Source organism: Hibiscus syriacus, unplaced genomic scaffold (assembly GCF_006381635.1).
Source record: "Hibiscus syriacus cultivar Baekdansim isolate YM2019G1 unplaced genomic scaffold, ASM638163v2 tig00005856_pilon, whole genome shotgun sequence".
NCBI lineage: Eukaryota > Viridiplantae > Streptophyta > Magnoliopsida > Malvales > Malvaceae > Hibiscus > Hibiscus syriacus.
This window is the reverse complement of record NW_024062067.1, coordinates 50,826-69,961: the sequence shown is the minus strand read 5'-3', so window position 1 is coordinate 69,961 and position 19,136 is coordinate 50,826. Positions and strand designations below refer to the sequence as shown.

Below are 19,136 nucleotides of genomic sequence, written 5' to 3'. Positions count from 1 at the left end.
CGTAAAATAGTAGAACTTTAGCGGCGTTTATGAAAAAACGACGCAACAATATTGTATATAGTGGCGTTTGTGAGACAAACGAAGCTATAGAGTGATAAACTACCGGCGTTTATAAAAAAACTCCGTAGAAGGATTGTTATAGTGGCGTTTGTTCATTAAACGCCGCTATAGAGTATTAATATAGCGGCGTTTGTAGTAAAAACGCCGTAATATGGTTGTTTATTGTGTCGTTTTGGGAAAACGCTACAACAGACCTAATCAATAGTGGCCTTTATTTTAAAAACGCCGTAAAAACATGTACTATAGTGGCATTTTTATGTAAAAACATCTCTAAAGGATAAATATATGCTCCACCCTTTTCTCCATCCCAATCCTTAAAATCATTTCAACGTTACTATCTTCAAAAGGGATTTCTGTGGTACAACAACATCGCTCACACGATTCCAAGTGAAGTCGTATTTTGTATGTCCCGTGACCAAATCGGCCCTCTCACCGGCAAACAGTTATCTGACGATTGCACGGTTTGATCCATTCTCTCATTACTTAACTTTTCATTTACTTTTTGTCTGTATTCTGAAAATGGGTAAAACCCAGAAAGCTAACGTAGTTGAGAACAATAATAGCGTTCGAATAGGAAAACAATATATATACATACTGTTTTACTGGTTTACTGCTTGGGAGCAATGTTTTTTCTGCTTTCGAATAGAAAAGTAATAGTTTGCGAATAGGAAAATAATACCTTTTGAAAACTTGAAAAAATGGTTCTGGTACAAACAACAGGTGTTGCCTTGAATAAGGGAAATTATCGTTGGAATGTCCACCTGGAATATTTGCTCTGACGATGGATCAAATTATCGTTGGGAGCCTATGGGTCCGAGCTTGCCGTCGAAACTCGATGATGACCCGAAAGGAACTCATATTGCTCCAAATCCTTCCATGGTCAATCTCCTAATTGAAGGTAATAATCTGTGAAAGTTTCTGCCACTATATTTTAATTTTGTACTCTAAAATTTCATAGGTCACACGCATGTAGGATGTTCAAAGCTTATTGATGACGATGATAGAGGAGTGGATAAATACCTGATGCTTAGAAGCGAATTTGGTAACTCTGTGGCATTGAAAGAATCTTCAATTGCAAAACAGTATCTATCCTCAATGAAGACGACGTTGGCTCAACTGTTACTCCAAGTAAACGTTTCTATCATCTATTTAAATTTTTTTTAATGTTTGATTCTGTTCGCAAGCCACTTCCAATCAAGTTTGATACTGCAGGTGGAAGGTCGTTATCTGTTTCAAGTGAAGCACTGAAGCGCGCAAGGAGTCTTCTTGGTGAACCGGAGGTTGGAGATTTATTTGGTGAAATGAATGAAGAGTATCTCTAGATAGACTTTACACGGAGGAAAATTTAACGATGCGTCGTGAAACAGGGAAAACGACTATCCTACGTCCTTTCCCCACGAAGGAGCACAACTAAATTCTAGTGAACAATATGGTGCATTTGTTTATGCATAACTTTTAGTAGACATAAATTTTAATGTACTTTGTTGTTAAGTATTTTGATGCATAAATTATGTCTAAATTAAAATGTATTGTTGTTGTTAATTAGATAAAGCTACATATATCAGTCATGGATACTTGATGTAAAATCAACGAAAGTTATCTAAATAAAGGTAATTACCAGCGTTTGTATCAAAAAATGACGCTATATATGACTTTTTGTTGCGTTTGTTGTAAACGCCACAATATGATTCACCTATTGTGGCGTTTACAACAAACGTCGCTATAGATTTGTATATTAGTGGCGTTTAAATAAAAACACCGCAAAAGCTAAAATATTTAGTGGCGTTGTTTTGCAATAAACGTCGTAAAATATTAAGCTCTATAGCAACGTTTACACCAAACGCATGTATATTTATTTCAATTAGTGGCGTTTTATACAAACGCCGCAATAGAGATAATATTTTGTGGCGTTTATTGTAACAAACGCCGGAATAGATATAATATTACGGTGTTTTTATATAAACACCGATATATACTAGTGCAGTATTGGCGGTTGCTAGGTAAACGCCTCAATAGACTTTTCAATTAGCGGCGTTTGGTTTACAAAAACGGCAAAGTATTATAAAATCCCTAAAATCAAATTTCTTGCCCGAGCCCTAATTTCTTTCTCACCATCGTTCAGCCAAGCGTTCTGGTTCCCCTTTCAGTATCGATTTCAACAACTCCGCCTTCCCACGATTGACGTCGTCGGTCCAAGTATCACGCCATCAGCCACGATTCTCGCTGGAAGTAAACTTTGTTTTTTGTCTAAGGTAATATTCTCTTCTCCGTAAGAAAGGAGGGTAATGGAGATAAAAAAAACTCTGCATTCGTGGAAATTATATAGTTTCTTATCTTTCAGTTCATCGGTTTCAGGCAGAGAGGCAGTGGCTTTGGCTTCTCCTCCAGGCTTACAATCTCTTCAACCTATTCAGGTAGGATTGTAATCAATTATTTATGTAGAACCAAATGTAAGAAAAAAATTCTATCGATTAGATTATATATAATCTCATTATTGTAATTAAAATGGAGACATGAATCTGGAAAATCATTCCCAGTTTCACGTAAGAGGACAAGGGACTCGTCCCAACTTCTTTGAAATGGCTGCAGCTCAGCAGCTCCTGGCTAGTCTCTGTGCAACCCTTACTTATTCAATTAGGGTCAGCGTCTATCTGCTTGTCTTTACGTTTGAAAAAAAGCTTTTTTTATATATTTATGAAATACCCATTTTAGTTTTCTGATTGATTTCTCAAAATTGTTCAATTTTGATATAAAATTTGTCTATTCGACTAATGGGTCAATCTTGGGTTTTCGTTAAGATGAATGAAATAAATTGATGTTTTAGTTAAGTGCCTGGGAAACAAGCTTCAGTTCTTTTCTTATTGTTTAATGTAAGTTTGTAGATTTGATTATAGCTTCTTCTTCCTTTTTTTTTAATTTTCAGATTGCTTCAATGACTACAATTTTTGTATGGATATAATTACTGTTATTATAGCTACTGGAGATTAAATATTTTGAGGTTTATTTGTGGAATGATAGGTATTGGCATTGAGAAGACCAATTCTGCATAAGGTGTTAGACTACGAAGATGAATTCTATGCTTTGCTGATGTTGGTTCTTGAGACGCATAGCTTACAAACTACAGGTTTCCTTCTGCTTTGATTTTCTTTTAGTTACTCTGTTACTTAAATCTCTTTTCTAGGTATATTTGTTCAGCATGTATTTGATTCTTCCTATTTCCACATTCTAGAAAGTGTTTTATCTAACCCGGTTTTAGTTTTCTTCCAGAACACATATGTTCTTCCAAAATTTATTTCTCACTATGATTTCACTCGTTTTGTACGTTGTGCTCAATTTATGTGTGGAAATAGGGAGAAATAATAGTGAATGATTTTCCAGGTTTTTGTGAATGATTATTTCTTGAACTGGGAATATTGGGCACCTCCTCACTCTATAAGGCTCTTGTCAGCGAAGTTGAAGTATTTAACAGCTTGTGGTAGATTGATTAAGGTAATTTATTTGCTGCATGGAAACATATTTGATGCTACTTTATTCCAAGTCATGAAGTTTGTTATCTGAGAAATTAGTAGTAGATATATCTTGTTTCATTAAATAATAAATATATTTTTTACATGTATTTTGTTTCCTGTGGGTGTGTTTTCTGTTATAATTTTTGAAATGGTTTAGGATTTTTGAAGGTGTTGTAAGTTATATGCGTGATTGAAGGGTTGTATTTGATCTTAAGTTTAAGGAGCACTATCAGTCTGTTGTTTATGGCATTCCCGGAACCAGTAAAAGTGATTATTATGAACTATGGTATTACAGTGAATAGAGCTGGTTGTCTGTGTAATGCAGAAATGATTGCAGTTTTTTTTGTTTGTCAAAATCTTAAGAATCCCTCTAAATCTTTGTCTATGGCGTCAATAAAATTTCCGTAAAAAAGTTAAAAAGTGATTGGTCTGAACTGAGAAGGTATTATGGTATAGCCTGATCTCAGTCCACTGTGTAACACACAAAGGCTTCTTTATAGTCCTCGCACTGCCTTACCTAGTTTGTGCTAGTTTTTCTTTTTACCTGTTTCTAGAATGTTGATGTCTGGTTAAATAATGGGTTGTTTTTCCTGATATGTGGTTTTGATTAATTCAATAATGTTGCTTGCAGGTGAAACACAGGTATAGGATTGCACCAGCTCTGTCATTAAGGTATGAAGCTTAATGAATGTTATAGTGTTTAGCAATGCCCGATATAAAGAATTTGTACTGCTTTCACATATATTATTATGTTTGTTTAGACTAAGACCGACCTTGACAACCTTTGAAATCACTCTTAAGTTTTCTTTTTGGAGAGATATATTTTTAGATATAAAGCTTTAGAAAAATTAACGTCAAATTATGTTTTTCATTCCTCCATCTGGCTTCGAGTATTCAATTGAATTATAAAGAGTATTCTTCCATTGTTTCACACATTATTTTATCTAGGAACAACTTGGATTTTAGCTTACAATGAATTTTAACTGGGTTATAGGATTTATAGGAAACATTTCTGAAGTCACCAAATAATTCTCATTTCTAAAGTTTGTATTCTTTAAGATTTATAGGAAACAATTCTGCACTGGTATTAAAGTGCCAGCAGCCCTCAACAATCATATTTAAGTCGATAACCACTTCATACTCACCTCGATAATAATGCTCAAATTTAATCCTCCTCTTCCAACTAGCCATAGCAGCTCCTCCCACACGGTGAACATAATCTTTGGGATATCTGCAACAAGGGGCAGCTAATTTCTAGTTCTCAAGCAAACTTTATAAACCCTAAAAATGCATAGCAACAACCTCCATTTGAAGCTATTATAATAATAAACCTAAAAAGATGACAATCTCTGCTCCAAGTTTTTAAGATTAATAAATCTATTTTATAATATTTATTAATTTGTACATATCTCTAGGAATTGCATTCTACCAAATAAACCATTATAATTTGTAATGATTCAATATCTGAATATATGCAGTACATCTTCACCTCTCCTTGAAAAGCACATAGTTTGATAATGCATACAAAGTTAACAAGGCACAGCTAATTGCATCAATATGTTTACTGTAGGCACCTTATACAGTAAATGATTTTATTTCTCTCTCAAGTTAATGCATCAATATCATTGCACAGTTATAATATTTTCTACAATTCCATTAGCAACCCATACTTAACGTGCGCACGTTCCATTTATTACCAAATAGTTTGAAAGCATATACCAAAGCTGGAAAAACCAAATATTGAGAAGTAATACTTTGACATTCCCGATACTTTCTTCAGCCATCTGAAAATGTTAGTTTATCATAAAGTAAACACATTTCAATAGAGCATAAGGTCAAGGAAGATGAAATAGTGAACCCCTATAAAAGACAATAAAAATCATACTTATCTTAATTCTGAAAGTAAAATTGTAATTGATGATGATGAAGAGGATTTGCAAGGAATTTTAATGTTTGATACTATATAAAAGTGCTATTTAATTAGAAACCTCAAATGTTTCCCTTTATATTCTACTGATGTTTAGTAGGTTTAAAATCAAAGCAACTTGATGATATATACTAATTATCGGAATATAGGAAAGCATATATTATGACATGTTCAATATATGATATCCATACAATGTCTTGATCACATATACAAGATTAATTACTTACTTTTCTCTATAGTATTAGTAATAAAATGTGAAATTAAATGTAAAGCTTCTGTTTAGGTTCTAAATTTATCTATAATATTAGCAATTAACATTTGAATTTGAAACTCCAGAAATACGAAATGGATAAAGAGTTGGATGTATTTCTCAAGGGTTAGCGTCGAATATCGAAATGGAGTCGAAAACTTTCTAAATTTAGCTTTTCTGAATGCAAGCCAAGAGAATATGATTCTTTGCCCTTGTAAGAATTGTGTGAACATTAATTGGCACATTCGTGAAGTTGTGTACAAGCATCTAGCTGTTTTTGGATTTGTTCAGGGGTATAGAAAATGGATCTTTCATGGGGAGTTTGTATCAAATAGATCTACATCCACGAGTTATTCGACTTATCCTGCTCATTCTCACCATCCAACATTTAGAGAAGATGACATGGAAGAGATGTTAAGAGATGCATTTAATATGCACACTCATCAGCCGTATGTTACAGAAAATTATTGTCAGAATGATGTTAATGATTTCATTGAGATGGGAAGAATTGGAAGTGATGAAGAGCCAAATGGAGAAGCGGCAAATTTTTACAAGTTGTTGAATGAAATGAATGAACAACTTTATGAGGGATCAAAGTTTTCAAAACTTTCTTTCTGCATTCGTCTTTTCCACTTAAAATGCCTGAGAGGGTGGACTGGGGACTCCTTTACGCAATTGTTGGAGTTACTAGGAGAAGTGTTTCCTTTTGAAAAAATCCCTCAATCATGCAAAGATATGAAGAAAATGATAAAAGATTTGGGTCTTGGATATGACAAAATTCATAGTTGTCCGAATGATTGTATGTTGTATTGGGGTGATCGAAAAAATCAGGACTCTTTTCATGTATGCGGAAAATCTCGATGGATGATTAGGGAGGCAGAAAATGTTACTGAGGATGAAGCTCAAGCACGATCAAGAAAGAAACCGGTCAAGATTCTACAATATTTTCCTCTCATACCTAGGCTACAAAGATTGTTTATGTCCTCCAAGACTGCTGAGTCTATGAGGTTGCATCATGATGGAAGAACCGATGATGGATTATTACGGCATCCTACGGATTCTTTAGCTTATAAGTCATTTGACAACAAGTATCCAACTTTTGCGAGAGATCCTCGAAATGTCAGGCTCGATCTTGCAACTGATGGGTTTAATCCATTCAAAATCATGAGTACTTCGTATAGTACTTGGTATGTTGTCCTTTTTCCATATAATTTGCCTCCCTGGATTTGCATGAAACAAGCATCTTTCATCTTATCCATGATAATCCCCGGCGAGAAAGGCCCCGAGAATGATATTGATATTTACATGCAGTCGCTAATTGCAGAGTTGAAATAGTTATGGGAAGGGGTTGAAACGTACGATGTGTTGACGAATGAGAACTTTAATTTACGCGTGACTTTATTATGGACAATTAATGATTTTCCTGCGTATACAAATTTATCTGGTTGGAGTACCAAAGGTCGTTATGTTTGTCCTTGTTGTGCTGCACAAACATGTTCGAAGTAGTTGGTTAATGGAAAGAAGTTATCTTATATGGGACATCGTCGGTGGTTACCTGATAATCATAGATTTAGATGTCTAAAGAATATGTTTGATTGTGATGAATACTTTCGAAATGCTCCTGACCAAACAACCAGCTCTGAAATATTCAGAATGTTGAAAAATATCAATTTTACTTATAGAAAGATGAATCAACCAAGTAGTTCACGCTCAAAGAAAAAGGCAAAGCATGCCAATGAAGAGGTTAAAATTGACGAACAAACTGATTATGAGTCTGATGAAGAGGATGATCCAAATGAGGTAGACTTGTGGAAAAAGATGAGCATATTCTTTGAGTTGCCTTATTGGAAAAAACAGATTTTGAGACATAATCTTGATGTAATGCATATTGAGAAGAATGTTTGTGAGAATATTATTGGGACCATTCTGAATGATGGCAGAAAATCTAAAGATAACCTTAAGAGTCAACTTGATTTAGTGGAGATGGGAATTCGGCATGATCTTCATCCGCAATTACATCCGAATGGAAGACATTTCTTGCCGCCTTCTATTTTTTCTCTGTCGAAAAAAGAAAAAGAAGTGTTTTGCATGGTGTTGAAGGATATAAAGGTCCCAGATGGGTATACATCAAACATTTCTCGATGTGTTAGTGTTAAAGATCGAAGACTTTATGGTTTAAAGTCACATGATTATCACATATTAATGCAAGATTTACTGCCAATAGTTGTTCGCGGTTGCATGTCGAGTAAGGTGACGTCTTGTCTCATTGAACTTTCTAATATAATGAAAGCCATCTGTGGGAAAGTTCTAATGATTGAAGAACTTGATAAACTACAAGATCGAGTCGCCTTGACTTTATGCAACTTGGAGAAGATATTTTCGCCTTCATTCTTCACAATTATGGTGCATCTGCTAATTCATCTTCCTCACGAAGCAAGAGTTGGTGGACCAGTTTTCTATCGATGGATGTACCCTATAGAGAGGTGTTAATTGAATTACACGTTTCAAATTACTACTGATTATACCTTTTAATAAAATGTATTTACGTAGTATGTTGTTTTGTGTATAGGTTCTTAGGCAAGTTAAAGTCTTATTGTCGTAATAAGCGTTATCCGGAATGATCAATTGCTGAAGGGTATTTGAAAGAGGAATGTATGACATTTTGCTCTAGATATTTGGAAGATGTTGAAACAAGATGGAATAGACCAAATCAAAATGATGTGTTAACTACTAATGACTTACCTGAACATTATTTGTTTGGAAGTTATGGTCAACCATTAGGGAAAGTAAAAATTGCACACTTAGATGACACGTCTTGGGTACAAGCACACTGATATGTTCTTTTCCATCATGATTCAATAGATCCCTTTCGCACGTAAGTCTTTTAGACCCAAGCTATATGAAATCTCTTAATCTTTTATATATATATATATCAATTTTTAACGACATAATATACTTTATAGTGAGTTGAAAGAAGTATTGAGATCTCGTGCACGCTCCCGAAGATTAAATCAGCGAGAGCTGCATAATTTATTCACAGAAACTTTTCATGAAAGGTTAGACCAGACGGTAAGCAACTAAATCTTACAGAATACTTATAAATAATATATGTCTTGTTTTTTATATTGACATCAATGCAAATTAATTCACCATTCATGTATAATAGGTTTGGAGTGGGAGAGAAGTTAGTGAAGATGTTAAATGGCTTTCTCAAGGTCCGAATAGAATAGTTAAAAGATATAATGCCTTCCTCATTAATGGGTTCAGGTTCCACACGAAATCTCGTGAAAGATTAAGGAGGACACAAAATTGTGGAGTCCTAGTTACTTCGTCGACTACAAGTTATACTACTGTCAGGGACAATAATCCGCAAGAGGGAGAGGTCGATTATTATGGAAATCTTACAGACATTATTGAGTTAGATTATTATGGAAAACGAAAGGTTGTGTTGTTTCAGTGTGATTGGGTTGATGTAAACAGATGCATAAAAAGAGATAAATTCGGGTTTACACTGGTGAATTTCTCTCGATTAATTCACACGGGTCAACGTTTGATGGATGAACCATATGTATTTTCTTCGCTAGTGAAACAAGTATTTTATTGTCATGATCCAATGGATGACGGTTGGTATGTTGTGTTCCAAAATACACCCAGAGACTTGTTAGACATCGGGGATGGAAGTAGAGATGAAATTGAAACAAGATCAGAATGTTTACCTCTAGTACCACAAAACTTAGATGAAACTATCATAAATACAACACAATTTCAATGGGTTCAGAGGATGTTGATGAAGATATTTATGAGGGCTGACATTACATAACAATGTCGTACGATTTTATATCTTCGTTTATTTATTTATAATGTTATAACCTTTAACATGTTGTCCTTCAATATATTCATTAATTAATGAGTTTTTTTATTACACATGTTTGTTTATTACAAATATCATGCCGAGGAGAAAAATTACTAATTTGCGGGTTGTTCGAGCTTCTGAAGACCATGAAGAAAGAAATAATGAAGAATCGAATGCACCTGAGTCTTCCGAAGTTCCTGAAATTGTTAAAGAAGAAGTAGAAATTCAAGTTAATCTTCGAAACTTTATTTACTACTTTGTTCATTTTCAAAACTGTCATTTAATAATTTCTTATATAGTTGAAAATGTTGGAACGCGCAAGACTCGAGGACGTACAACTTTGAAGGAATTATATCAACTTCCTCCTGGGCATCGTGTCAAAGTTTCAAGAAATGATGCCAATCAACCTATTGGCCCATAAGCACGTCTTCTAGAAGGTTACTTAGGCATAGTTAGACGTAATGCGAATCTGTTACCGATCAATTATGAGTCGTGGCGCGAAATGCCTAATAGTAACAAAAATCAAGTTTTGGATTTTGTTAAGGTAATAATGTCATTATTATTATATACTCTATAGAAATTCAATACTAATGTATACTTACGGTGCACACTTATTTGTTGTATAGGAGAAAATTTCTTTAGAGGTATCTGACAATTATGTGAAGCAAGCGTTAGGGAAGAGATGGAGGGACCATAAGAGCTCCTTAAAGAAGAAATACTTCAAGAATGATCTCAACCTAGAAGAAAAGCTGCAAACAGTCCCACCTGGATTGCTCAGGTACCAATAAGAAGATGCAGTCAGATTTTGGAGTTCACAAAAGAACAGGCATGATGTATTTTTCATTAATAATTTTAACGAATTATAAATCATCATTAAAAGTGTTTGTTTGACATTGTAGGACCGAGAGCATGTTGGTGTTGTTAGCAGGCAACAACAAAAGTTTACGCACACTGCTAGATCGAAGAGCTTTGCTTGTATAGCTAATGAGGAGATATTATAGATTATTGACATTGTTTTTTGTATTCCATGTACATACTAACTCATAGTAATTATATTATGGTGCATTGTAGGAAAATACATCCGGTTTTAAAGTTGGTCGAATCCAACTATTCGACATGACACATACGAAGAAGGATGGCACTCCTATGACTACTGAAGCTGCAAAAATTATGGTACGTTTATTTGTAGATGTTTTAAATTTACCTGACTTTATTTATATTTGTTTCATGACATTTTTGCCATTTTAATTATTTATTCACCTTATTATTAGGAAAAATTGAGGGAGAAAAGGGCGGAGTATCACGCTACTAGTTCTAGACAAGTCTTGTTAATGATGATGACATTGAAAATTGAGCTATTAATGATGTTTTGGGTCCTGAAAGTTATGGTCGGGTGCACTGTTAAGGATCATTTGTTACTCCCACCAAATATTTTGGATCCAGTTCATCACAGTACACGTCATCACAGTCTCAATCTTCCTAATTAGAAGTTAGTCATTTAAAACAAAAGTTGGCTGATATGGATCAACAAATAGCTAACATGAAAGCGGAAAATGAAGTAAGGGAAGCATCGACAGCACAGAGAGAAGAAATATATCAGCAGAGATGTAAAGACTCTGAAAAACGACTCAATGATATGATGCAGATACTACAGAAAACTCAACCTCAAAATCTACCATCATAGTCTCATTTATGTTATTAGCATTCTGTTAATGTTACTGAACCGTGTTTAACTGAACTTATATTACGTTAATGAAAACTTTTATTTATTATATTGGATTTGATGTTGCTTGTTATTGATATAGAGTTTGATGTTACTGTTGTCATGTTTGTTGGATAATAAAATAGGTTGAAAAAACAAATTTGGGGTAATCGACAATAATTTTTTAATTTGTTAAATTTTGTGTTATTTAGCGGCGTTTGTAACAAAAATGCCATAATATGTCATATATTTAGCGGCGTTTGTATAAAAAAAATGCCGCTATGTACCAAATTTTAGCGGCGTTTGTATCCTAAAAACGTCGCTATATACTAGAGCTATCGCGACGTTTGTGTCCAAAAAACTCCGCTATATACCATACCTATCGTGGCGTTTGTATAGCAAAAACGCCACTATATATCAGTCATATAGTGGTGTTTGTACCCTAAAAACGTCGCTAAATACCAGACCTATTGTGGCGTTTTCATAAAAAAAAATGCTGCAAAATATCAACACTTATTGCGGCGTTTGTGAAAAAACGCCGCTAAAGATTAACACCTATTGCGGCATTTTTAAGACAAACGCCGCTAAATATCAGTACCTATTAAACGCCGTTATATATCGTTACCTATTGCTGCGTTTTTGGTTAATAAACGCAGTGAACTTTAGCAGCGCTATTTTCAACGATGCATTTTACGACGTTTTTCTTAACGCCGCATGTGTTTTTTGCGGTGCCTAAAAACGCCGTTATAGGTAAAAAAAATCACAAAAATCCAGTTTTGATGTAGTGTTTGAAGAAGAATTATTTCTCTGGGCACTTTGCACAAGAATGGTTTTATCCCTAAGGCTGATGATGATAGGGAAACCATTTGGATTGTTAAAGGAACTTTGACTGTGATGAAAGGAAAGATGACTGTAGGGAATATTTACAGATTGTTAGGGAGTACCGTTGTAGGTGGAGTTCATTCTGTTGAGCCCTGTGATGATACTACTAAATTGTGGCATATGTGTCTTGCTCATCTTACTGAACATGGTATGACTGAATCACATAAAAAAAATCTGTTGCATGGTATTAAAAGCTGCAAGCTCAATTTTTGCAAGTATTTTGTTCTTGGTAAACAGACTAAAGTTCGTTTCAAGACTGGGAAGCATAGAACTGAAGGGATTCTTGATTATGTGCATTCTGATGTATGGGGGCCTTCCACAACATCGTCTTTGGGTGGATCTAGGTAATATGTTACTTTTATTAACGATTTTTCACAAAAAGTTTGGGTGTATTTTTTGAAACAGAAGTCTAACGTTTTTTAGAAGTTCAAGCTGTGGAAAGTTGAGGTGGAAAACCAAACAGGACGAAAAATAAAGTGTTTGCGGTCTTACAATGGTACGGAATACACAGATTCACAGTTTCTAAACTTCTGTAAGGAGCATGGGATTAAGAGGTATTTTAAAGTGCACAAGACACCACAATATAATGATGTTGCGGAACGGATGAATAGGTCGTTGAATGAAAGAGCCAGATGTTTGCGGTTGAATGCAGGACTTCCCAAACACTTCTGGGCTGAGACTGTTAACATGGCGTGTTATCTTATCAATAGATCTCCAAGGGTATCATTGGTTGGGAAAGTTGCAGAAGAGGTATGTACTGGTCATGATGTTACTTTTGATCACTTACGAATTTTTTTGTTGTCATGCTTATGTGCATGTACCTGCTGATGAGAGATCCAAACTTGATGCAAAATCGAATGAGTGCATTTTTATGGGTTACAAGAAAGGTGTCAAAGGATTCAAGTTCTGGGATCCAGTTGCAAAGAAAATTGTGATCAGTAGAGATGTTTTTTTCTGAACAACCCATGTTGCAGTAGAAGAAAGATACGACAGTGGTGGATTTCGAGCATTTTCAGTTAAGAAAATAGAAACTTCTCAACCGACTTATGGTGGTTCCACTACGGATGATTTGCAGGATTATAGTCTCGCCAGAGACAGGGTGAGACGGACAAATATAAAGCCTCCGAACATATTGGGTTTTGAAGACTTGGTCTCTTTTGTACTTACTGTTAGCAGTGATGATCCAGTTACTTTTCATGATGCTGTTACTAGTCAGGAAAACGATAAGTGGATGGATGCCATGGTTGAGGAGATAGAGTCTTTGAATCACAATCGCACATGGGAGTTAGTTCACCTTCCTGATGGTAAGAAGCATATTGGTTGCAAATGGGTGTATAAGAAGAAACCAACAATAACAAAAAAGAGGGGGAGAAGTTCAAGGCTTGTTTGGTAGCAAAGGGTTTCTCACAACAGAAAAGAGTTGATTATGATGAAATTTTTTCTCCTATGGTCAGGCATACTTCAATCCGAGTAGTACTTGCATTGGTGGCTAGTTGGGATTTGTATTTAGAGCAGATGGATGTTAAAACTACTTTTTTTGCATGGTGATTTAGAGGAGCAGATCTACATGCAGCAGCCTGAAGGTTTCACTCAACCTAGAAACGAGCATTTAGTTTGTAGATTGAAGAAATATTTGTACGGGTTGAAACAGTCTCTGAGATAATGACACAAACGGTTTGACTCCTATATGATCAAGATTGACTACAAACGATGTGAGTATGATTGTTATGCCTATGTTAAGAGCCTTGATGATGGTTCTTTTATTTTTCTGTTATTGTATGTTGATGATATGTTAATTGCTGCAAAGAACATAGATGATGTTATCGGTTTGAAAACTTTATTGAGTCAAGAATTTGATGTAAAAGATTTAGGTGCTGCAAAGAAAATTATTGGAATGGAAATTTGTAGGGACAGAGATTCAAGGAAACTGTGGCTATCTCAACGGGGTTATGTTGAGAAAATGCTAGAAAAGTTTGCGATGAGCAGTGCAAAACCAGTGAGCACTCCAATGGCGAATCACTTTAAGCTCTCATCAGAACAGTGCCCTAAGACAAATAAGGAAGCTGAAGATATGGCAAAAGTTACGTATTCTAATGTTGTTGGTTATTTGATGTATGCAATGGTATGCACTCATCCTGATTTAGCTCATGTTGTTAGTCAAGTTTGTAAGTACATGTCTAAACTTGATAAGCAACATTGGGAAGCAGTCAAGTAGATCTTTAGGTACTTAAAGGGTATTGTGAGACATGGAATTATTTTTGGTAGTCAGTGGGATAATCCTTTGGTTATAGGATATGTGGATTCAAATATGGGGGTGACTTGGATAATAGAAGATCTACGACAGGGTATGTCTTTACTCTTGGTGGAGGGCCTATTTTTTGGAAGTCTACTGTTCAATCTGTTGTGGCTTTATCTATAACTGAAGCTGAATACATGGAAGCGGCTGAAACTGCAAAATAAGCTTTATGGCTTACTGGTTTAGTGAAGGAGTTGGGTGATCAGCGAGGTGGAGTTCAGTTGCTTTATGACAATCAAAGTACTATTCACTTGGCTAAGAATCAACTATATTGTGCTAGAACTAAGCATATTGATGTAAGGTTTCACAATATCAGAGAGTCAGTTTCATCTGGAGAGATTTTGTTTCAGAAGGTACATACTGATGAGAATGCCGTTGATATGTTCACCAAGCCAGTAACGATAGACAAGTTCATACATTGGTTGGACTTGTTGAATGTTTCGAGTTGTTAAAGAAGTAAGGTAACCCAACCCACATTTAATGTTTCCTAAGGGGCATGATATTCGCCAAGGTGGAGATTTGTTAGGTATGGATCATAAATATACCGAGAAAGTCTCGTAGTGGGGGTTACGATTATGTGGGTTGAGGGTGCGGGGGCACATGCCCCGTAATATGGTACAGGGTTATTTTTGTAAATATGTATCATGGGTTATTTTTGTAAGTATGTACTATGGTTTTGTCCATTACTCAATTTGCATTAACTGTAGATAATATTTTTCATCTTATTCTAAAGAAGTAAGACTTTTTCTCTTATATGATACAAATAGGTGACAACTGATGTGAGTAGTCCGAAAGCTGGTATAATTGAACAGCTAAATAACTGATAGTTTATAAGCTGGTCTGTTTTAGGAAAAGTTAATACTTGAATATGATCTTAAACTAATGTTTATCGTGTTTGTTTTAAGATCTCGTGATTAGTTAAAACTAAGATAGACATAATATCACTCATTAATAATTGAGGCTACACTACAGAGTAACATAGATGAATAGATCACTAGAAAGACATCATATTACTGATAAAATTCTGCCTTCCTCAATTTATTATAGATTTAGAGATCAGGACAAGCTGATTGAGCATATTTTTCGAATATCCCAAGAGAAAACAAAGAGTTTCGGTATGAGCTTCATTCCTTATGATGTGAGTTTGATGGAAACCGTTGAAAGCTTGAAGGAGAAGACTTCTTAAGCGTATGAATTCTCATTATAATGTCCATCTTGTTGGTTTTGAAACATGATGTTTCTAGTAACATAACTATGAAATAATCTAAAAACCTCAAAATATATCATATTATCAGTATTCACCGAGAATAACTATATTACATTCCACTTTAGTGTTTATAAACTTTGATTTATTTTTGTTGTCAAGTAATTTCATTTAGGCTTAATACAAAAATAAGTGATTGAACTTTGCCTAAAAAAATAATTTGGTGCCTAAAGTTTTTAAAGGTATACATTTAGGTGCCCGCCATTAAAAATCATCGTTAAGTGACACGTGTCAAATTCTATAATTTTGAGGATTTAGTTAAAAATAAAAAATAATTTTGAAAAAAAAAGAACAGTGCCCCCTGGCGAGCTCCCTCTCCCCTTCCCCCTGCAATAGGTCATCGGTCGGTCGATGGTGACCATGACCGCCACTATCATCGGCATCGACGTCGACTTCTGATCAAACCCCTGGTGACATTTCGTCGTAAGCTGTCATCGTTTGTCGTGGAGAAGCGTTCGAAGTTTCGTCGGATTTTAAGCCACCGTCGTTATTTTTTGTCGATTCCGATTGATCCCGACATCCATATGCCACATGTCACCACCATTCAAACCATCGTCCAATTCCACTCAAAACCCATCCTCGTCGACGCTCCCCCGGTGCTCCTCTGGTGTTCCACCATGGTAACGAGGTCGAAATGAGATATTTTATTTTTTTTTTGAATTTTTTATAATTTCATTAAAAGTTTGGGGGTTCTTTTGTAAATAAATTAAGTTTTTTTATTTTTTTTATTTTCATTAAAAATAATATTGTAATTAAAATTAAAAAAAAATATTGGTGTACACATAAAAGTGTAACTGAGAAAACTTTAGGCATCAATTTTTAGTGAAAAATTCTTGAAACATCAAATCATTTTTCGAGGTGAAGCTCATGCACTTATATTTTTGTATAAAGCCTTTCATTTAATTCGTGTCGTAATTAAATTTCAAGTTTGCTGTTATTGGATAATGTTACATGATATTAAATTTGAGTAATAAAGAGGAGAAAATGATATATGCCAAACCAGATAATCTTAACGGCTTTTGCAAAAAAATGCCACTAATGCCATACATATTTGTAGCGTTTTTCAAGTAAAACGCCACTATACACATATTCAATAGCGATGTTTTTGGTAAAAAAAATAGTATTGCATATTACAACATGTAGCGGTCTTTGGGCAAAAAATGCCACTAAAGAGAAGGTAATTTGCGGTGTTTTAAAAAAACGCCGCTAAATGTCATGCCAATTAGTGGTGTTTGCTTCAAAAACACTTCTATAGATCTCGACCTTTTGCGGCAATTTTTCTTCACAAACGCTGCTAACAATTGCAACACTAGTTTTAGCGACGCTCTTACTAGAACCGGGATGGTTTTTAGCGGTGCTAAAAACGTCACTATATGACTAAAAAAACGCCGCTAAAAACATATTTTGCTAGTGATCCCAGAGCGATTGATCAGCTGGGTACATCTCGAGTTATATTTCTTATAGACCCTTCGTGTATTCAAGTTGTACCTTTATTTTTTATATCCGGTTGTGTTAGTTTGATATACTTATTTTTGGAGCTCCCGATGTAAACTTTATATGTATTTATGTTTGAGTTACTTTATTTTAAATTTTTTGAATCGTCATTTATTTAAGTAATTAAAGAAAAAAAATTTGGTTAGCCACTTCGATGATCTCATGTGATAATCTAATCGGTTGACTTTGTGTCGAATCGGATTAAAGTGTTGCAATTATCTTATAATCACTTTGTGTTGTTACAAAAAATACAGGATTGTTTAGTAGAATTTTGGTTTGTAATAGTTAATTATTATATAATTACCTAAAAAGCAGGAAAATTAGTGATGTAATCACTACGACGGCCGTAAGGTAACTATGAAAAGTAATATATTCCAATTATGAAAATCTTTGATTTATACCCTTAATTGATCATTATAATCATATTGAATGAATCAAGATTATTCAACCCTAACTTTTTCCTCCTCTATAAAATCCAAAATCAAGGGCATTATGTTTCTTTCTAAACAGATATAGACCAAAGAAAACCATCCAAGTTTCGAGGTAAATTTCCTCTATACTGGTGAAAATTTCTCTTTATAATTATGTATATTATATTGTTTTGAATATTATTTTTTTCATGCATGTGATCTATTTTTTTTTCTGAATTCAAAGATATTCGAAAATGGGTCGTGGAAAATTGAATATGAAATTCATTATGAAAGAAAAAGTTCGTATCTCAACCTATGAAAAGCGTAAAAAGGGTCTGAAAAAAGCCGAAGAGTTATCAATTCTGTGCGGCGTGGAGACCTGTGTGATTATTTATGGTCCCAAATCGAACGAAAGTCCAACAAAGCTCGAGATTTGGCCCCCGGTTCATGCTGAAGTGTTGAACGTCATCAACAAATACAAAGCAAAACCCTTGCACGTACGCGAAAGAAAATGCTTTAACGTGCTTGATTTCTTTGCGATACACCAGAAGAAGCTCAACGATGAGATTTGCAAACTGCGGAAAGCTAATAGAGAAGCCAAGTTTACTACTTGGGATGATCGGATCAACCAACTATCGACACTTCTGGCGAGATTAGAATCGAATCTGGAAACTGCAAAAAATAGGATCAAGATGATAAAGGGGAATCAACAAACTTTCATTGAAGACTCAAAACCTTTGCTTTTGGGTGGTTCTGAAACCCAGGTAATCCAACCAAGGTTCAACTTATATAATCAAGCCCGATCCTCATTGTTCCAGAAGAATTTGGACACGGAAATCATAAAGCAGCAACAACAACCCATGTTTACTGTGCCTTCTTATCATCCCTTTAGCTCCAGTACTGAGGCTATTCAATGGCAGCCTTTCAATATAAACACTGTTGAGAATCAGGTGACAATGGTGCCCCCTAATGGTACTTTTGATTTCACTCCAATAGTTGGAGAGTGTAGTAGCAATGTAACTCAAAGGTCACTATCACCACCGGCTTTTAATTATGATCCGGCAACAGTTCAAATGGTCGAATTTTAGAGTAACCTTTGGCCAGGAGTCCCGATTTGCGTTTACGGTCAAATTATGCCGCCGGTGACAACGTTTGTGCAGCCTTCTGTGTCAAGCTTTCCTGCTCAGCTCGATGATACATATCGTAATGACGATGACCGGAATAGATCGATGAACAAGAAGCAAAAGTTTTAGCAATGCTTGGATTTTGGTTTAATTACCATTCGAAACTCAATTAGTTTGATTAGGGTTAGGGTTAAACTTTGTTTTCTCCCCTTTCTTGTTCTTGTTCAGTACCTAAGTTTGAACTTTAATTTTATTTAGTTATATATTTTAAAATCTTATATTTCCATTTATTGATATATTGGCCATATAATTATTGATTATATTCCATAAATACTATTTATATAAAAAAAATTATGCTCGTAGTC

General features: G+C 34.8%; 1 protein-coding gene across 1 annotated transcript; it reads left to right on the top strand.

Annotated features, from left to right (window-relative positions):
- Nucleotides 1–17,901: 17,901 nt before the first annotated feature.
- On the top strand, nt 17,902–18,735 carry LOC120199951 (agamous-like MADS-box protein AGL80). The gene has a single exon (XM_039200913.1). It carries the CDS (start codon nt 17,902–17,904, stop codon nt 18,733–18,735), a length of 834 nt encoding a protein of 277 aa, XP_039056844.1.
- The last annotated feature ends 401 nt before the right edge of the window (nt 18,736–19,136 follow it).

Bases quoted from the DNA above. Each gene is read 5' to 3' on its own strand.
- LOC120199951 (XM_039200913.1), top strand. From the start codon at position 17,902: ATGGGTCGTGGAAAATTGAATATGAAATTCATTATGAAAGAAAAAGTT.